This window comes from Melitaea cinxia, chromosome 22, assembly GCF_905220565.1.
Source record: "Melitaea cinxia chromosome 22, ilMelCinx1.1, whole genome shotgun sequence".
NCBI classification, from domain to species: domain Eukaryota; kingdom Metazoa; phylum Arthropoda; class Insecta; order Lepidoptera; family Nymphalidae; genus Melitaea; species Melitaea cinxia.
In genome coordinates, this window is record NC_059415.1 from 10,528,064 (window position 1) to 10,545,229 (window position 17,166).

At 32.0% G+C, this 17,166-nt stretch overlaps 2 protein-coding genes across 2 annotated transcripts in view; one reads left to right on the plus strand and one right to left on the minus strand.

The window, feature by feature from the left end:
• Positions 1-17,166, minus strand: part of LOC123664617 (flocculation protein FLO11) — a 204,997-nt gene that overhangs the window by 100,580 nt on the left and 87,251 nt on the right. Inside the window, exon 3 of the mRNA XM_045599135.1 lies at positions 15,774-15,847. Coding sequence (XP_045455091.1) covers positions 15,774-15,847 — 74 coding nt within the window. The remainder of the gene's footprint in view (positions 1-15,773; positions 15,848-17,166) is intronic.
• On the plus strand, positions 6,647-15,024 carry LOC123664486 (phenoloxidase-activating enzyme-like). The gene is made up of 6 exons (XM_045599024.1): positions 6,647-6,807; positions 10,660-10,814; positions 12,259-12,490; positions 12,740-12,884; positions 13,546-13,742; positions 13,910-15,024. The coding sequence occupies exons 1-6, from the start codon at positions 6,738-6,740 to the stop codon at positions 14,299-14,301; spliced, it is 1,191 nt and encodes a 396-aa protein (XP_045454980.1). The 5' UTR covers positions 6,647-6,737; the 3' UTR covers positions 14,302-15,024.

The window sequence follows — 17,166 nt, forward strand, 5'->3', positions numbered from 1 at the left end:
AACGAAACATTTTTTTAAATATAGAAATCGGGTTTTAATTGCGTCTATTAATTTCAAGGTTATGAAACATCGTAATCTAATGCTGGTCTACTGCTATCATAGCTGTTCCAGTACCTTGAGATGGTAATGGTATGTTCTTCGAACTAGGAATACCCTGTCTACTGCAGCTACAACTTTCGTCATCACGCAACGAGTCATCGTAAAGTAGAGAATAACGCGAAATTTATGGAAAATTGTCCAATGGAATTACGATACAAAAGAATACTTCGTTACTAACGAAATTCTAAAATACCCACGTCTATATCTCATTGATATCGTTGCTTTTACTACAGGGATAAATTTTTAATAATATAAAGGCTATTTTTTTAAGCTCTGTGGCGCAGTTGTCAGTTACCCTGCTTTTTCATTTCAATATATTTTTATTTACAATTGAGGATTTCTTTATAGGACTACGTCATGAAACAAGCGTACAGTTCACCTGATGGTAAGCGGTTACCGTAGCTTAAAGACACCAGGAGACTTTCCCCCAGGAGACCCTCCCCCAGGAGACCTTCCCCCAGGAGCTCTGGTCACTCACCACACGAACACAACAATACCAGAAAGCAGTATAATTCAGCTGTGATCCTCTGTAAGTGCTGTGTGGGAATATTATTTATGTACGTACGCAAACAAATGCGGTTCTTTTATAATAATGCAATTTCAATCTGTGTACAGTCTGGATCGAGCAAAAATACCGCCGGTAAATATGCCGGGTAAAACGGTACACGACTTGAATAGATGAACAAGAGATATCATGCACAACTCACCATGCTCAGCAGGAACGGAAGACGGAGTGGTTCTTGATAATATTGTTGCGACTTTTAGGATATATGCCGGCCGGCCACGTTTTATGTATGAATAGTCCACTAATCACGCCACACACAAACTTTACTCAAGAGGGAGTATATTTAAAACTGTCGGGTTTAATTTTTGGTTTCAACGGCCGCAATGGCGACACGTGCCGTTAGATGGTAGATGTTGTAGTTGTTGGCCGCCGCGGGCGCTGCTTTCTTCGTGAGGCTCGATTGCGCATGCGCGCCGGTGATTCGGGCGCTCTCATTGGTCAAATACACAAGTTTGCACCATTCGAGACGACATTTTGACATGGCATTGGTTGAATTAATAAACACGCGGAAAGTTTATTTATTTATATAAAAGATCAAAATATAATAATCAACAGTAATGTAACTAAGTGCAAGCATAATTACAGGTGACGACAACATGCAAATGAATATTAGTGAAAATTAAGTTAATAATTATAGAACATTTAATGTTGAAAACGGAAAAATTTAAATGTTATTTTTTTTTTTTGTATTTAAGACAAAAAGTATCTGTCTATATCAGTCGGCTGTTATCTAAAACACAAGATTAATTAATTTAAAGTTTAGGCAGACAGAAAAACAAATGAAAAGTGGCTGGAAAAAATATTTTTTACTTTTTAGCACATTGATCTATAAGGGTTTTTTATAGGTCAATGTTTTAGTATTATTTTTAAAATTTGATATATTCATGGCATATAAACCAGATACAAGTTACAAACAATACAACCAATAAGATTTTATTGTAACTTTTTACTAGAAAATACGAAAGACTTTTTGACGTGATGACGTCCTATAAATCGATGAACACCGGCCTGAGCCTGAACGTGTAAGCGAGAGGCAGGATCGGCCTAAGCTTTGGTTTGTGACACATTTATCAGTTCGAAATTCGAATAGTTCTGTTACTGGAACGCCGCCGCGCGAGCTTCTTCGTAACCGACTTTACAGACAACCAATTTTTTTTAAACGACCTATTAGGTTTATATTAAACACTATGGTATTAAATCATTTATTATTATCTAATTATATACCAGTAATACGTAGCTATATGCGTAATGCTAGTATGCGAGGCAAAATAAGGATTTTACTCGTACTACATATCACAATCTTGCGGTTTCCTGTCTACAACTCACGTAAATTAAGTAACATAATCTTAAAATTTGAACACACGAAATACCATAAATAATAAATTGAATAATTTACCGTGTTCGTTGATTAATTCAACAATACATGCATATTGCATACAAATCAAATTTAAAAATAACGTAATAAAATTAACGGTTATTTTGTCCGTCATTCACAGGGCTGAGAAAAATAGTATTTAACCGTTATGCTGAAGTGCGTTGCCAGAGTAGCTTGTATATCAAGACAAAGTCAAATTTAAAAAGAGGCTAGGATCTTTTTTTTCACGTCGCACGTGATATAATGTAATGCGGTTAGGAGTCGGACACCTTATATAACAATTTAGTTTTAAACATATCTAGCAACGCTCAGCATTAACAGTAGACCTTGAAAGCTTTGCACTCTTCATTATTGCATATTTATTTAATAAATTCTTATTTGCATTTTAAAATGAATCATTATTCAATAACATCCCGCCCCGGCTTCGCACGGGTATTTAACAAAATAAACAAAATATTTTTTTTTCTAAATTCTTTAAAAATATATTATAGCCTATGTTACCCGCGGATAGTGTAGCTTCCCAACAGTGAAAAAATCTTTGAAATCGGTTCAGCAGATTCGGAGCTTATTCAATGCAAACAAACAAACAATCCTGTTTATAATATTACTATAGATAATTCTACTACTATGATATGGCTACGTATGATGTAAATAAATAAAACGAGTTTGAAATAATACCGTAACAACATTCTTGATCATCTTCCTTATACAAAACGTGTTAACTTAACTACGTAGTATCTTATTTAGCGTTTTAATACTTTTTATTGCGCCTACCTACTTAAATTAAACGATTTTAGTTTTTCAGTTATGTCTATATAAAATATAACCTAAAATATAGTAGGTATATCCTGGAAATATAATTTAAAATTAATCAAAATTAATTAAGGTGTTTTAAGTTTATCCATAACAAATCTTACCTCTTCATTTTTGTAAAGAATAATTTAATTTTGTAACACAGAAGATGTCTTTGTTCTTGCAACTTGTTCAATACTGAACGTTATATTTTTGAAGTTAAACATCTTTACGCACGCTTGACTTGGGAAGTGAGCTGGTGAATGCGTGACGAGAGCGTTACGAAAAGTGTGATCGGGTGAGGTGGACGGAAGTTGAGAGGGAGATATAAGGTAGATGGCGCTAAAGAAGTTTTACTTCAGTCATGTGGTTTAAGGCACATACTTTTGTTTTTGCTTGCTGTGCTGTTATGTGCCGGATACAATTTGTTAGAAACCGGGTAAACAAGCCCTAGAAAAACCGGTGATTGAATGTAAAGAATTGAAATTTGTATGCATCATAAGTTATTTTACTTATTTATATAATATATTATTCTATTATTCTATTTTTCTATTTATTCTATTTATTATTTTATTCCTATTATTATATTATAGAATAATAACTTGAATAATAATAATAATAATAACTTGAATATTAATAATTTACCTATATTATAGTATACTTGATTATTCCATTTTTCTATAAGATACATACAACTGAATCTTTTTTATATATTGTTAATTGTTAATTTTATTGTTGATTGTTAATTTTTTGTTTTTGATTTATATTCTGTAATAGTAAAAAAAAAAACCACTTATAATAATAATAATAATAATAATAATCAAATAATAATCAAGCATGTAATTTTTGAATTAAATTTTGTTAATTATTCTGTAAATGCATGGAATAAAAGGCTTTTTTATTTTATTTATATATGTATATATATATATATATATATATATATATATATGTGTGTGTGTGTGTGTGTGTGTGTGTGTGTGTGTTTTAATTAAACATTTTATTTGAACCTCAACAAAAATATATTTTTCAGAATGTAATAGTTGTACGAAATACTTCTTTTTTATTTATTCATTTCGGACACAACAATAATTATATAAAAGCGTATTTTTTTTTTGTACAAGGACACATCATTAGAAGAAATATTTTTCAATAGGCCTAGGGGTAAGAGGAAAAGTCATACATAAGTTAAAAGCACTATTCGTTTACCTATTAATTTTTAGTTTTTCCAACCGTTTTACGTATGCACAGTCAAACCAACTTTTTTCTGTAAGACATAATTACATTTATTTTGTTTATTTAAGCATTTTTAAATGAATTAATAAAAAAATTATATTTATACATTACATACAGAATATTAGTAAGGAATTCCAACACGCAACCGGGTTTTTCTATTTAAAAAGATTTTAGTCAATAAACAAAAAAATATACCTGCATCATTAAATTATAAATTTCATACAAATTATTGTTTAGTAAAAATCTAAACGCCATAATATTATACTAGCTATTTATATTCCACTATTTATTATTGTTTTGGACTAAGGACTAAATAGTAAAATAGTTAGGCACAATATTAAAAATTGTAAAACCTATAGTAAAAAAAATCTGCGCAGCGAAGCTCTGACGTCACGCGAGAAGAGATAAATGTGTCAAAAGCCAACGCTTGGGCCGATCGTGCCTCTCTATCGCTTGTTCCGCGCTCTAGCTTGCACGCTCAGGCTCAGGCGGAACGTGACACTTTTTCGTGCGTGCAGCCGGTGTTCATCGATTTATAAGACGTTATCACGGGCTATGCTATACCTACTATAACCTATCTAAGAAACAAATATCATCTGGATCCGTCCTTCCATTCGAGTATGATCGAGTAAAAAATAACTTTTGCTTACTTAGCATATATAACAATGTTAAGATATGAAAAATAATACTTTTAAAGTAGTATTTTATAAATAAAACGTAAACATGTATAAAAATAAATGTCACAGTCACATTCTATTTTGTTATGATACTAGTGCTGAGATTCACGGGATTTCCCGTCGTCAAGTCTGCAGATACATTAATTAAGGACACAATCGCCCGTCGCGGTTAAACCCGAGTAAAATTTTCTGGTATGTTTATTATAAGAGCCGAAAAGAATTAAAACAATACAGTACAATTGGCGTCTTAACGTCTAAATACAACCCAGTTGCGGAGGACATTATGATTAATAAAATACCACGTACCGACGCGCATATAGCAAAGAAAAGATACAACAAGACAAACAAGATAACAACTCTTACAATATACTAAATAGATTTTATCATTAGAAAAAAAGCACATAATCTAACATCAGCTTATTTCATTTTTCAATAACCTAACTTTCTAACTAAACTTCTAAGACAAACTGCTTTCTAACTAAAAGGTATTTAATTGTTACATTCAAGAAACTTTCCCCATAACTAGCATCACTAAAAATAATATAGAACCTGCTCGTTACAACTGTTTTTGAATGAAGGTAGATTAAAATCAAAATCAAAAATTACTTTATTCAAGTACCTTTAAATTTCCTTAGGCTTCAAAAGCACCTTTAAATTTTTCATTTTGCAAATTAGAATTATATTAATTTTAATTAATTAACTATAGTTAAAAGTGAACCTACCACCGATTAGGAATGGAGACTCTTCCGAAAAAGACCAACAAGAAACTCCGCAGTTACTCTTTAAATGTGTTATATAACTAAGCAAACAACATTTAAAAGACATGGAAGAATAGAATTAAGAATTTACATACGTTATCCAAAGAAAATGGCATTGACGCTAAAATTTACAATTAGACCAAATTCTAACCAATCATCGGAAAGGTGGCCTTAGAACTAACAGTGTGAAGTTTGTAGGTTGTAAGAGGACAGTAAAGGATATGCTGTAAATATAATATGTTAGACTCCATTGCGACATAATTCGATATCTATTTTCTAGTACCAGGTTACTGAATGTTTATGTGTCATTATTGATGATCAATGTTGACTCTGTGGATTTTTATATCTATTTCCAAAAAACATCAAAATACTCAGCTCAAAATTTTCATGTGATTTCTATATTATCTTTTTTGAAATTAAAATTAATGTTGTATAAATATTGATGAACATATATTAGTGTTATATGATGCAATTCCTTTTTTTCTGTTTTGTTTATATGTATATTTGTGTTTTTATCATTTCACTTAATTTTCATCTTCAATTTACGTTCATTGCTTGCATACTTTATTAGTTTATGATAGAATATACGTTATGTTTTTATTTTTATTTTAATTTATTTATGTATTTTCTATTTCTATAAGTATTAGTAATGAAGACACTTGTAATTATACATCTACACCACCTACCCAATTTAGATAATAAATTCCTTTTTATATCTGGGTTGTCTGGAATAAATAGCTAATTAGCCATAAGTCCGCCCATTGAACTTGAATCTTTATGATTTGTTTGTATTTGTGGTGTACAATAAAGTATAAAAATAAAATATAAATAAATATAATACTTATATCGTATTTTGACTAATTACTACCTCACAGATATTTAAAAAACAAAAGATTTTATAGGTTTAAAAGTATCAATATTTGTCCCAATAACAATACCTTCTTGTCCAATTCGAATATTTTTCATTTCACGATCGACCCAAAGAGAAAAGTCATATGTCATACATGTGTAATCAAAAATGACGCTAGTACGTTACCGTATGTATGCAAAGCCAACCGCAATCCCATAAGAGACATTAAATGATAAATAATATTACACATTGTGGGGATTCCATTTCAAATTATATTTTCTTGATTACCATATACAATGTGTCTTCGTTATGTCTTGGATAAAACCTGAATCAGTCGGTCGGCAGCGGGCTCACGGGTTTGACTGCTTTACGAATTATCCTCGTGCAAATGGAATTTGTTATAAAAATTTGTTTTCTTTCCTTGTTCGTTTTGTTACTGTTCGACATCTGCGAAACATGTGAGTTTAAATTTAATTTATTCGAGATTTTATTTTGCTTAATTAACTCAAGTATTTAGAACCATATTTTTAACAATATCGTTTACTGCGTAACTGCATATTATATTTTTTTTTTGCATAAATTCACAATTCATTCTCCCTCGAACTAAACGTGAATATTTAAATCTTAATCAAGTCAGTTCGCACTACTGTTATTATATTTATTTAAATAATTATTGCATAATACAATTTAATCTAAAAATGAATTGAAAATAATTTGAATTCTATTAGAATGATATGATAGTTTAAGTTATTTGTCTAGTTTATAACATTACTCATGTACCTTAACTTCTTAATAGTAACTGTATATTTATCAATCTATAATGTATATAAAAATGAGTCACCAAAATGTATACGGAATGATAAGACCATATTGGATAATTTTTTTGTGTTTTTATTATCCAAACAAGGTTTATAAACAAGAACATTAATAATTGTATTTGCTCGCAAAACGAAAAAAACCGACTTCAATTACATCGACAAATAATACAATGTATGGAGACGAAAATATAGTGAAGTAAATACGCGTTATCAAAGATTACTCAAAAAGTTGTTATCAGATCTCGATGAAATTTAAATATGACCACACGATAAACATCAGCTTTCGATTAAATTAAAAATCATCAAAATCGGCACACCCAGTAAAAAGTTATGCGGATTTTCGAGAGTTTCCCTCGATTTCTCTGAGATCCCATCATCAGATCCTGGTTTCCTTACTGGTACCAAACTAGGGTGTTTTTCAGAGGACGCAATTTTATTTTTTAGATATGATTGATGTGATTGAAATGATTTGGGGGGGTTAGTGTAAAGTTAAATCCAAGTTTGTGGGGGAGCAACACTCGTTCCGCGGCCGCTATTTTGGATAAAGAGGTTTAAATGGTTTCTATGATTTATCTGGCAAACAATGTATCTCAAAAAAAATCACTTACGAATTAATTACGAACTAATTAATTACGAAATTACGTAGAATCATAAATAAATAAAAAGTTATAAGCGAAAATCCATAAATATTTGAGAGAAACAGATCTATTTTTCGATAAAACTTTTTTTCTAATCTTTTGATTTTTATTATTTAAGATTTTACAGCGCTGCGAAATGAATACTATTCTTCAGTATTCATAACTATCATCATTTCAGCCGATCACAGTCCACTGCTGGACATAGGCCTCCATAAGTTCACGCCAAAAATAACGTGAACTCGTGTGTTTTGCCCATAGTCACCACGCTGGGCAGGCGGGTTGGTGACCGCAGGGCTGGCTTTGTTGCACCGAACACGCTTCTGCCCGTCTTCGGCCTGTGTATTTCAAAGCCAGCAGTTGGATGGTTATCCCGCCATCGGTCGGCTTTTTAAGTTCCAAGGTAGTAGTGGAACTGTTATCTGTGTGGTGTGTTATCCTTTAGTCGCCTCTTACGACACCCACGGGAAGAGAGGGGCTGGCTATATTCTTTACTACCGTACCGTTTGTACGACTATGACGATATGTTTCTACACACAGTAATTCATAACTATACATATATATAAATATAAGTATTACTGATTTGCCATAATTTTTAATAATCTTGTTATTTTTTTTTTTAATAATATTCTTTGCAATTATTGATAGTAAAATATTGTGTTGGAATTTATGTAAGCTTGTTAGTTAGGATTCCGGACTGGAGCCACAAAAAAGTCTAAGGGGCCAGTCTAGTAAAAATACCATATAGACAGTGGTTTTACCCGCGTATGTTGTACATGTCGTGGATACTACTTGGCTCTCTAAACAAGTTAATAAAAAAATAATTTATCATTTTAAACTACATAAAAAAATCTACAAGATGAACGCGTTAGAGTTGCGTGACGTTACTAACTAAAAAACATCATATTTTTTACTGTGATATATGTATTCATAGTAAAAAGAACAGTTGATATCGAAAACAAAATATATTTGTACAAGACTACTCCGTTACAATTGCGCCACAATTATTCAACTTTTAAATGAAACCTAGATAGACTGTTTTAAAGTAAAATTTTAGTATCACAAATTTAATCCTCATCCAATAAAAAATACGAAGTACATTTTATGTGATACCGGATTATCAATACAGAGTTTTGGGATATTATTAAATTGCTGCTTAATATTTGGAAGAAAGAAACAAAAAAAACTGGATGAATACAATTGTAAAACACAATTGTCAAAGGCTTTCATTGCTTTCATAAATACACCATAATAATAATTCGTTTTTCCTAAATACCTTTCATGTAGGTACAGACATCGACCGATTACGGTTAAAATAAATGAACGTAAAGGATTAGGATTTTTTATTATTATTCGTAGGATTATTTCCTGTGTCGGGGGAAATTTTATGTGTATTAACTGCTTGGAAACTTTAATAAACGTTAATTAAAAATCTCGTTGATTGTTGGCGGCTGATGTCACGATGTTTTGCAATGTTTGAAAGATTCAATTAAATCTTTTAAGTCCAGCCGGAATAAAAATTCCTTACTATTATTAATGTTGATGCCCATCTGAAGCGGGAATAAGACGAAGTCAATGAAATTAAGGTATTTCGATTATTTTCTATGTTAACTAAACAGGGAAACTTTTTAAAGCAACTACTACATCAGAAAGCTTCTCAATTGCTTATTTCTATGGCCTAATAATACATGTTCACAAATTCATTTGAGTCTTTAATTCGCAATATTTCGCAATACCTAATTAGTTCACATACATCAGGAATTACGTCATATTAAAAAAAAAATATAATAATGTCAATGAAAGCATTAATCATTTTATTTAAATGAATTAGTCATTATTAATAATAAAATATGGTAAAGTTCATGCTATAGGTATATCTTAAACAAAAAAAAATCCAAACCATCCAGCCAAGTGCGAGTCGGACTCGCGCACCAAGGGTTCCTTAAAAAAAATATTAAAATTTTTACTATATGATCCAACAAAATTTTATGCTTTTCGCAATTTTTCCTTTATGATATTTCATGATATTCCTTTGTGCTATAAGACGTTGCATCATACCATATTTCAATATTCTGAGTTCACAGGAAATACCCTATAGGTTTTGATTTCTTTGCGAGTGTCGAAAATTAGCAGCATAAACGACTATATCATTTGATTGCGTTGGCTTAGAAGTTTGATTATTTTTACAGCTCCAAGGAACAGTAGACCTGAGTATTTGATATGAATTTCAGCTTGATATCTATACGCGCTACTGAGACAAAGGTTCTTGACAGACAGACGGACAACAAAGTGATCCTGTGAAGGGTTCCGTTTTTCCCTTTTGAGCTACGAAACCCTAAAAACTGTAGTAAAACGTCCTTTATTAAAACAAGTCTACACTTTTTATGTGATCTTGCTATACTCCGCCATCTTGGATATCATCTCAATTCACTCCCAATAATTTTTCATACCATTTAACCCCAAATCTATCGTTTCTTAACGAGGAAACTATAATTTTTTTTTCTGTGGGTTACTGCACGATATTTCACGACGGATATTTGACTGAATTTGTGGTTAATAGTAATTGGCGCCAGCTTCCTAATTCCTATGTGTAGCAGTGGATTGTAATAGGCTACGGTAAACAAGAAAGAAAAAGAGTAGCTTTTGACTTTCTTTCCTACTCAGAATCTATATCACAACTCGATAATAACATTATATTTATCATAATTAAATTATAAAAGTTGCATCACTCCGCGCAGACATGAAATCACAACTAACTGTATTTAGTTATTAAAATGTGAATTTCAAATATGTATAGTATCATCCTCCTAGATACCTATAGAACCACCTAGATAAAGAGAAATTATTTTATTTTCAGATTCACAATGTAAAGTCCCAAACGGAGACGCGGGAACGTGCATGGCGATCGCAAAATGCAAAACAATAAACGATCTTTACAAGAAAATACCAAAAACTGACGAAGAACGCTTATTCATACGACAGTCTTCGTGCGGCCTCGGTGAAAAGATTAAAGTAAGCAAAATATGTACAAAATAAATTAATACATGTGACACGACTAATGAATGAGGTTTGTCCAGTGGTCACAGCGACTGGCCATTCCGCTATACAATATATAACAATCGCAAATTCTCGAACGTTACCTTTTTTTTAAATATATATATATATATATAGTCCATCCCGATCATTACATTTTTTTTGTATATATGCCATTGAAACGTTTATTAAACTAATTGTTTGATCGCAAATGAAAAAACCAACTTCAAGTACATCGACAAGTAATACAACGTAAGTAGAAGAAAAAATATTCAAGTAAATGCGCGTTATGAAAGATTACTCAAAAAGTAGTCATCAGGTCTCAATCAAATTTTATCGGGACATCAACTTTCGACCAAAACAGAATCATCAATTTTACGAGAATATGTTGGTAACAATTCAATTCGCATGTTATGAAATGAAGTAACACACACAACACAAACAAAATCCAAAAATGGATTCAATACCTCGTGCGACTTGTCCGGTAAACATTTTGTTAATAATTATATCAAATCTATTTAACTCAAGCGTAGGTATCAGAATTAAATTATTTTAAATGAACACATCAGTTTCATTGAACTTTTTCCTTATATTTTAATAATCTTTTGCACACATGAACCCGTAATAAATATTTTTAATTTACATATCCTCAACGTTGAGTACATCTTTACTAACCAAATACACACACACACACACACACACACACACATATATATATGTGTGTGTGTGTGTGTGTGTGTGTGTATACTCGAGTCTTTTAAAAGAGTGAATATTACAATCACAAAATTGTCAATAGTATATAATCAAAATTATGTACTTGTTAAGTTACGATAACTGTATGGGCATAGAAATTTATTTGCAAGGCGATTAAAAATAGGTATAACTTAAATCATAGAGAAAGCCGTATTACTGATCTTTTCCATTCCTATTTAGATATATATTGTTATTGTAGTTCTACTTATTGGAATAACCTTCTTGGTAAACTTACAATCTGCTATTACATAAAAAGTGCGTGCGTACAAAGTACACATGTCAGACGTGAAACTTCTTTGGTAAACTAATTTTTGAGTCTCGTTTATATTTATACAAATATAAGCTTTAGATTTACGTTCCAGCGCCATCGACATAACGTTGCCGTTTCATCAAAACGTTGCCGTTTCATCAAAACGTTGCCGTTTCATCCGTTAAAATTTTACCCTCATGTGCCTAAATAAGTTTCCCTTTAAAAACGCAAACTTAGTCTGGCATTGTTCATCATCAGATTCATCGCCAGGTTTTGCCTTCCGACTAAGACTTGACCAAATTGCAAGGTCTTTTACAACATTCGGGGTTACAACATCGGATCGTTGATGTTCTGCTTCACGAGACCAGACGAGGGATCTAATTCTACTAGTTGATTGTTATAGTGTAAATATGATTTTAGGTATGTTGTCCTCATCAGTCAAGATTACAAGTAAATCCAGTGATTTTCCCCAACTTGATATCAGATACTACAAAAGAAATCAAAACTCCAGTTGCAGTACCCCTTATTGTGTCACCAGCGTCTTCTGGAGTGAACTTGGATAATACTCACCTTGAAACAAGGGCATTACCCTCTCAATTACCGAAACCAGGAGTTTGCGGCATTGATTCATCGAGTTCAAACAAAATTTCTGGTGAGTGACTATTGAATTCATTGTCTTGATTATTTTCTAAAAGTTACGAATGATTAAATGATGAACAAGGTAAAAAAAAATCTAAGTTTCTTCTCGATATGAGTCTAAAATTAGACCCTACGATAGTTCTTCGTCAAAGTCAATGGTTGTAAATATTATTTTGAATATTTTAATATCCTTTCCAGTTCCTTCGTTCAACATTACCAAACTTTTAGTTTAATGCCTAAAAACTGAATTTAACACTTTTAGGTGGTGGTCCAACAGCGATAGATGCGTATCCATGGTTAGCACTCCTAGAATATTCAGGAGAAATCTTGGGCTGTGGAGGCAGCCTCATCTCCTCGAGATTCGTATTAACAGCAGCGCATTGTTTAGATTCAGTAAATGGAAAACCGTAAGTACATTTATTCACCTCAAACGTATAATCCATATTCTTTTGAATCTTATGTATATAAAATATTCTCAAATATAGTTTTTGAAATAAAGTTTCATGCCTCACTTCCGCATCAAGGACATAACTCACGAAACTTCAAACTGACTCATCGAGACCAAAGAATTTGGAATAACGATTTCTTTTGAGTTTTTAGCTACTTTTTAGGGACTAACGGATTAATTTTTTCATATTTTCTATTCTCTACGTTTTTTAATCGTCGTGGTACATTAAAATACGCAACACAACGTGCCAAAAAGACAATTTCAAGAATTATAAAGTTGATTTATTACCTCAGCCCGTAACATCCCAGTGCTGAGCATAAACCTCTTTCTCGTGTAGGAGAAGAGTCCGAGCTTAATCATCCACGCAGCTTTACTGCGGGTTGGTGAATATATTTCCTATTATGAATAACGATATTATGTATCTATACTAAAAACTGGGACCAACAGCCTAAAATTCTCTTCGAGACACGATGATCCAAATAGGAAAAAAAATAGTGCAAACACAAATATCTATCCCAAGCGGAAGTCGAATCCACGACCGGCGATGGTTAGGCGCCAACACATAACATGCACTACAGCATAACGGTGTCTGAAGTTATATTAACTTAAATATATTTCAGGATAATAGTTCGCCTGTCGGAGTACAACACGACATCGTATCCGACCGATATCGTAGAAGTGGAAGGAGGCGGTTACGATAAAATTACCGTTTCTATGATCCCAGTTAATAGTGTTTTCAAGCACCCAAATTTTAACAGGAACCAAAGGATTCACGATATTGGATTAGTTAAGATGGAATACACTGTTAAATATAGTGGTAAGATAAAAATTTCTATAATACACAGTTCCCTACACATATGTGTTATATTCTGATACGTGATCGCTAGCTAACGCGTCCTCAAATTTAAAAGTAAATTAACAATAAAATAAATTTTATGATTATGCCAAATACAGCTAAGATTCAAAGATTTCTTTTTTTTTCAGATTTCATTAAACCTATCTGTCTACCTCAAGTGAACTACATGGGAGAGTTCAACAAAACCACCAACTTTACAGTAGCCGGTTGGGGTACAGACAATGGTAAAAAGAACGAGGTTAAGATGGATGTCGTTGTACCTTTCATGCCGACGAATGATTGCAAAATCGTACATGATATTGTAAATGAATATCAGATCTGTGCTGGAGGGGTTGAGGGAAAGGATTCCTGCGACGGTGACTCTGGCGGACCTCTCATGTACGAAAAGGATCAATACTATTACGTAACAGGAATAGTTAGTTTCGGAGCGCAGAAATGCGGAACTCCCGGTAACCCTGGGGTATATACCAACGTCTTTATGTATTTGTCCTGGATAAATAAAGTGTTGAGCGCAAATTAAGTTAATTCGTCTAAAATATTGTAGCTACTTTATAGTCACAATCCAAACTATTTGGATATATCTAGTCTAATCTTTTCCGCGTACGTGCAAACTATGGAATGACCTCGTTCCTAAGGTTTTCCCTGAGCGCTATAATTTGGGGATTTTCAAGTAACGAGTGTACAGACATATTTTCCTTAAAGGCCGGCAACGCACCCACCACTTATCTTATGTTGCAAATATCCTACAGCGACAGTATGTACTGTATGCTCGTTGCCCCCTTCGTTATATAAAAGCTTTAAACCAAAGCGTATGCAAACGCAATGTATAAAACAGATTTATTAGTAATAATTCGATTAGTTTTAATTATTTGTAAGTATCTATTTATTGTTTTATATTGATTCAATAAATACTTTTTTTTTGATAAACTATTATTTTCATAAAAATATTGTAAAATAATGTTTTTCAGTAGTTTTTGTGTGAAAGAGTTACAACCATCAATCCATCCCCACGAACTTTTGCATCTATAAAATTAGTAAGACAATTGATATACACAGAAGAAACATGACTTTTAATGTTTTAATTACCTAAATATTATATTGAGGTTTAGAATCCCTCGTGTGTGTATTCATGACTAGTTATTTATGGACATCTGCAAATTGCCTTGACCTTATTTATATCTGTGAGGGTCTTGTCTTTATTTAATATATCATTTAAGCTATTAAATAAAATTGTAAAATATAATCGTTACAATTTTATTTAATAGCTATCATCTATACATCTAATAAAATGGTAGGAAAGTCAAAACTGTACATTGAATTTTTTTTAAAGAATACTTGGGGTGTGATCTACTATCGATACCGAAGCCAAAAATATAGTTTTAGAATTTTTATCTCTTTTCTGTATGTATGGCCGGGATAAACTCAAAAAGTACTGCATGGATTTACTTCAAATTTGGCACGAATATTATTAAGAAGTCAGGTCAACATATAGGCTACATATTTAGCTATCACCTACGGGGAACGAGCCTTTATTTCTTCAACGCATTCTGTAACAACATGTAATCTAATCACGCATATTTTAATGTTGTTATTATGTTAATAACCATGCTATAAGCTAGCTTCATACTATAAATAAAGACATTCTGTAGTATACTATATAGTATCAGCATTGCACCCGTGCGAAGCCGGGGCGGGTCGCTAGTATTTAATGAAGCCATCTTTAACGAGTAGGTGAACTACATTAGAAAAAATACATCAAACAGCTACTTAGTAGCGACACTCTCTAACAGATGGCGCTTATTGTAGCGCTTCTTATTCGACAGCAATAATGGTGATATCCTGTGACAAAGGTCCAAAATGAAAAATCATACAAACTAAGACAAACTTTTATATTACCTATACAAAGATTTGTCCCAATAAGGGATGAATTTTGCGTAACTTGATGTACTCGTAACAGATTGCTATTGCTCTGTTAAAAAAAAAATTACTAACCTCTTGCATTCGTGGCTGCGTCGGCGATTTTCTGGAACGCATCTAGAAACGCTGCTATGGCGACCAGCGCTGACCTGAGACAAACAAAATTATAAATACATACACACACTGTCCTCCATTCTTAAGGTAACTTAATTGCAATTGACTTAAACACAAGTTTATATAAAATGATTTTAAATTGAAAAAAACAAAAGCGGCTCCGAATATGATTTTGTCCCATTCGGTGTCGAGACCCTTAGTCCGTGGGGTCCTAGTGCTATAGCACTTTTTAAGGAAATTGCAAAAAGGTTATTCGACGTCACAGGAGACCGAAGAGCTGGTAGCTACTTCGGACAAAGAATTAGTCTAGCTATTCAAAGGGGGAACGCTGCCAGTATCTTCGGAACCTTGCCTAAAGGGACTCCTTTTAATAACATTTTTAGTTATTATATTATATATAATAACCCAAGCCCAATAACCACTAAAATTAAACAATTTAATATAATCATTATATATATATATATATATATATATATATATATATATATATATATAGAAATGTTTTTATATTTCTCAATTATTCTGTATATCATCACACTACATATACGTATTATCAACATTTATAAATAATTATGACCCCTTTTTTTTTTAATTTGCCGTTTTACTAATTACGTTATTATATATGTAAAGATGAGTTATCACACAGATAAGCTAAATTATTAAATAAAAAAACTAATAGCCTTGAAAACATTTCCATATGAGCAAAAACAAGCAGATAACCCTTGTAACTTGAACGCAGGCGGAACTTCTAATAAAACGAAAAATCACTCAAGCACTTGTCAACTAACCAAGAAACCTCGAACATTCCAAGATCTTTCGAGTTTAGGAGAAAACTCTCCGAAAAGGTAGAATATAAGACCTGTAGGAGGGTATTTCAGTTTCAATGTTAATGTAGTAATCGATAATTGCCATATAAAAAATTGTACTGAGAACTTTTTTGATGGGTCATAAAAAGACGAAAAGCCCTTTTAATTAAAAGTTCAAATATATTATTAGATTCATTAATTATAAACTATAAGAAAACAATAGCAATTATATTGAAGCGTTAATAAAACACCTAATCGAGAAAGGATCTAATTGGTAAGATTATAATTTATTCATTCGTTTTGAATTAATGGGTTTCAATAGTGCCAAAATAACACGAATGATTTTCGCTAATTGGCGAAGGCGTGAAGGAGAATTGTCGATGTTGTAGGTAAATAATAATAGCGTTATAATTAAATAAGTTATAAAAATCAATTAATTCAATATTTCTTTAAAATTAAGCGCCTTTTAAAAATAAATAGCAGTAACGAAAGTATGCTCATATAAACGACATTCTTAAACCTTAAAATTATTGCCTATTGATGTAAAG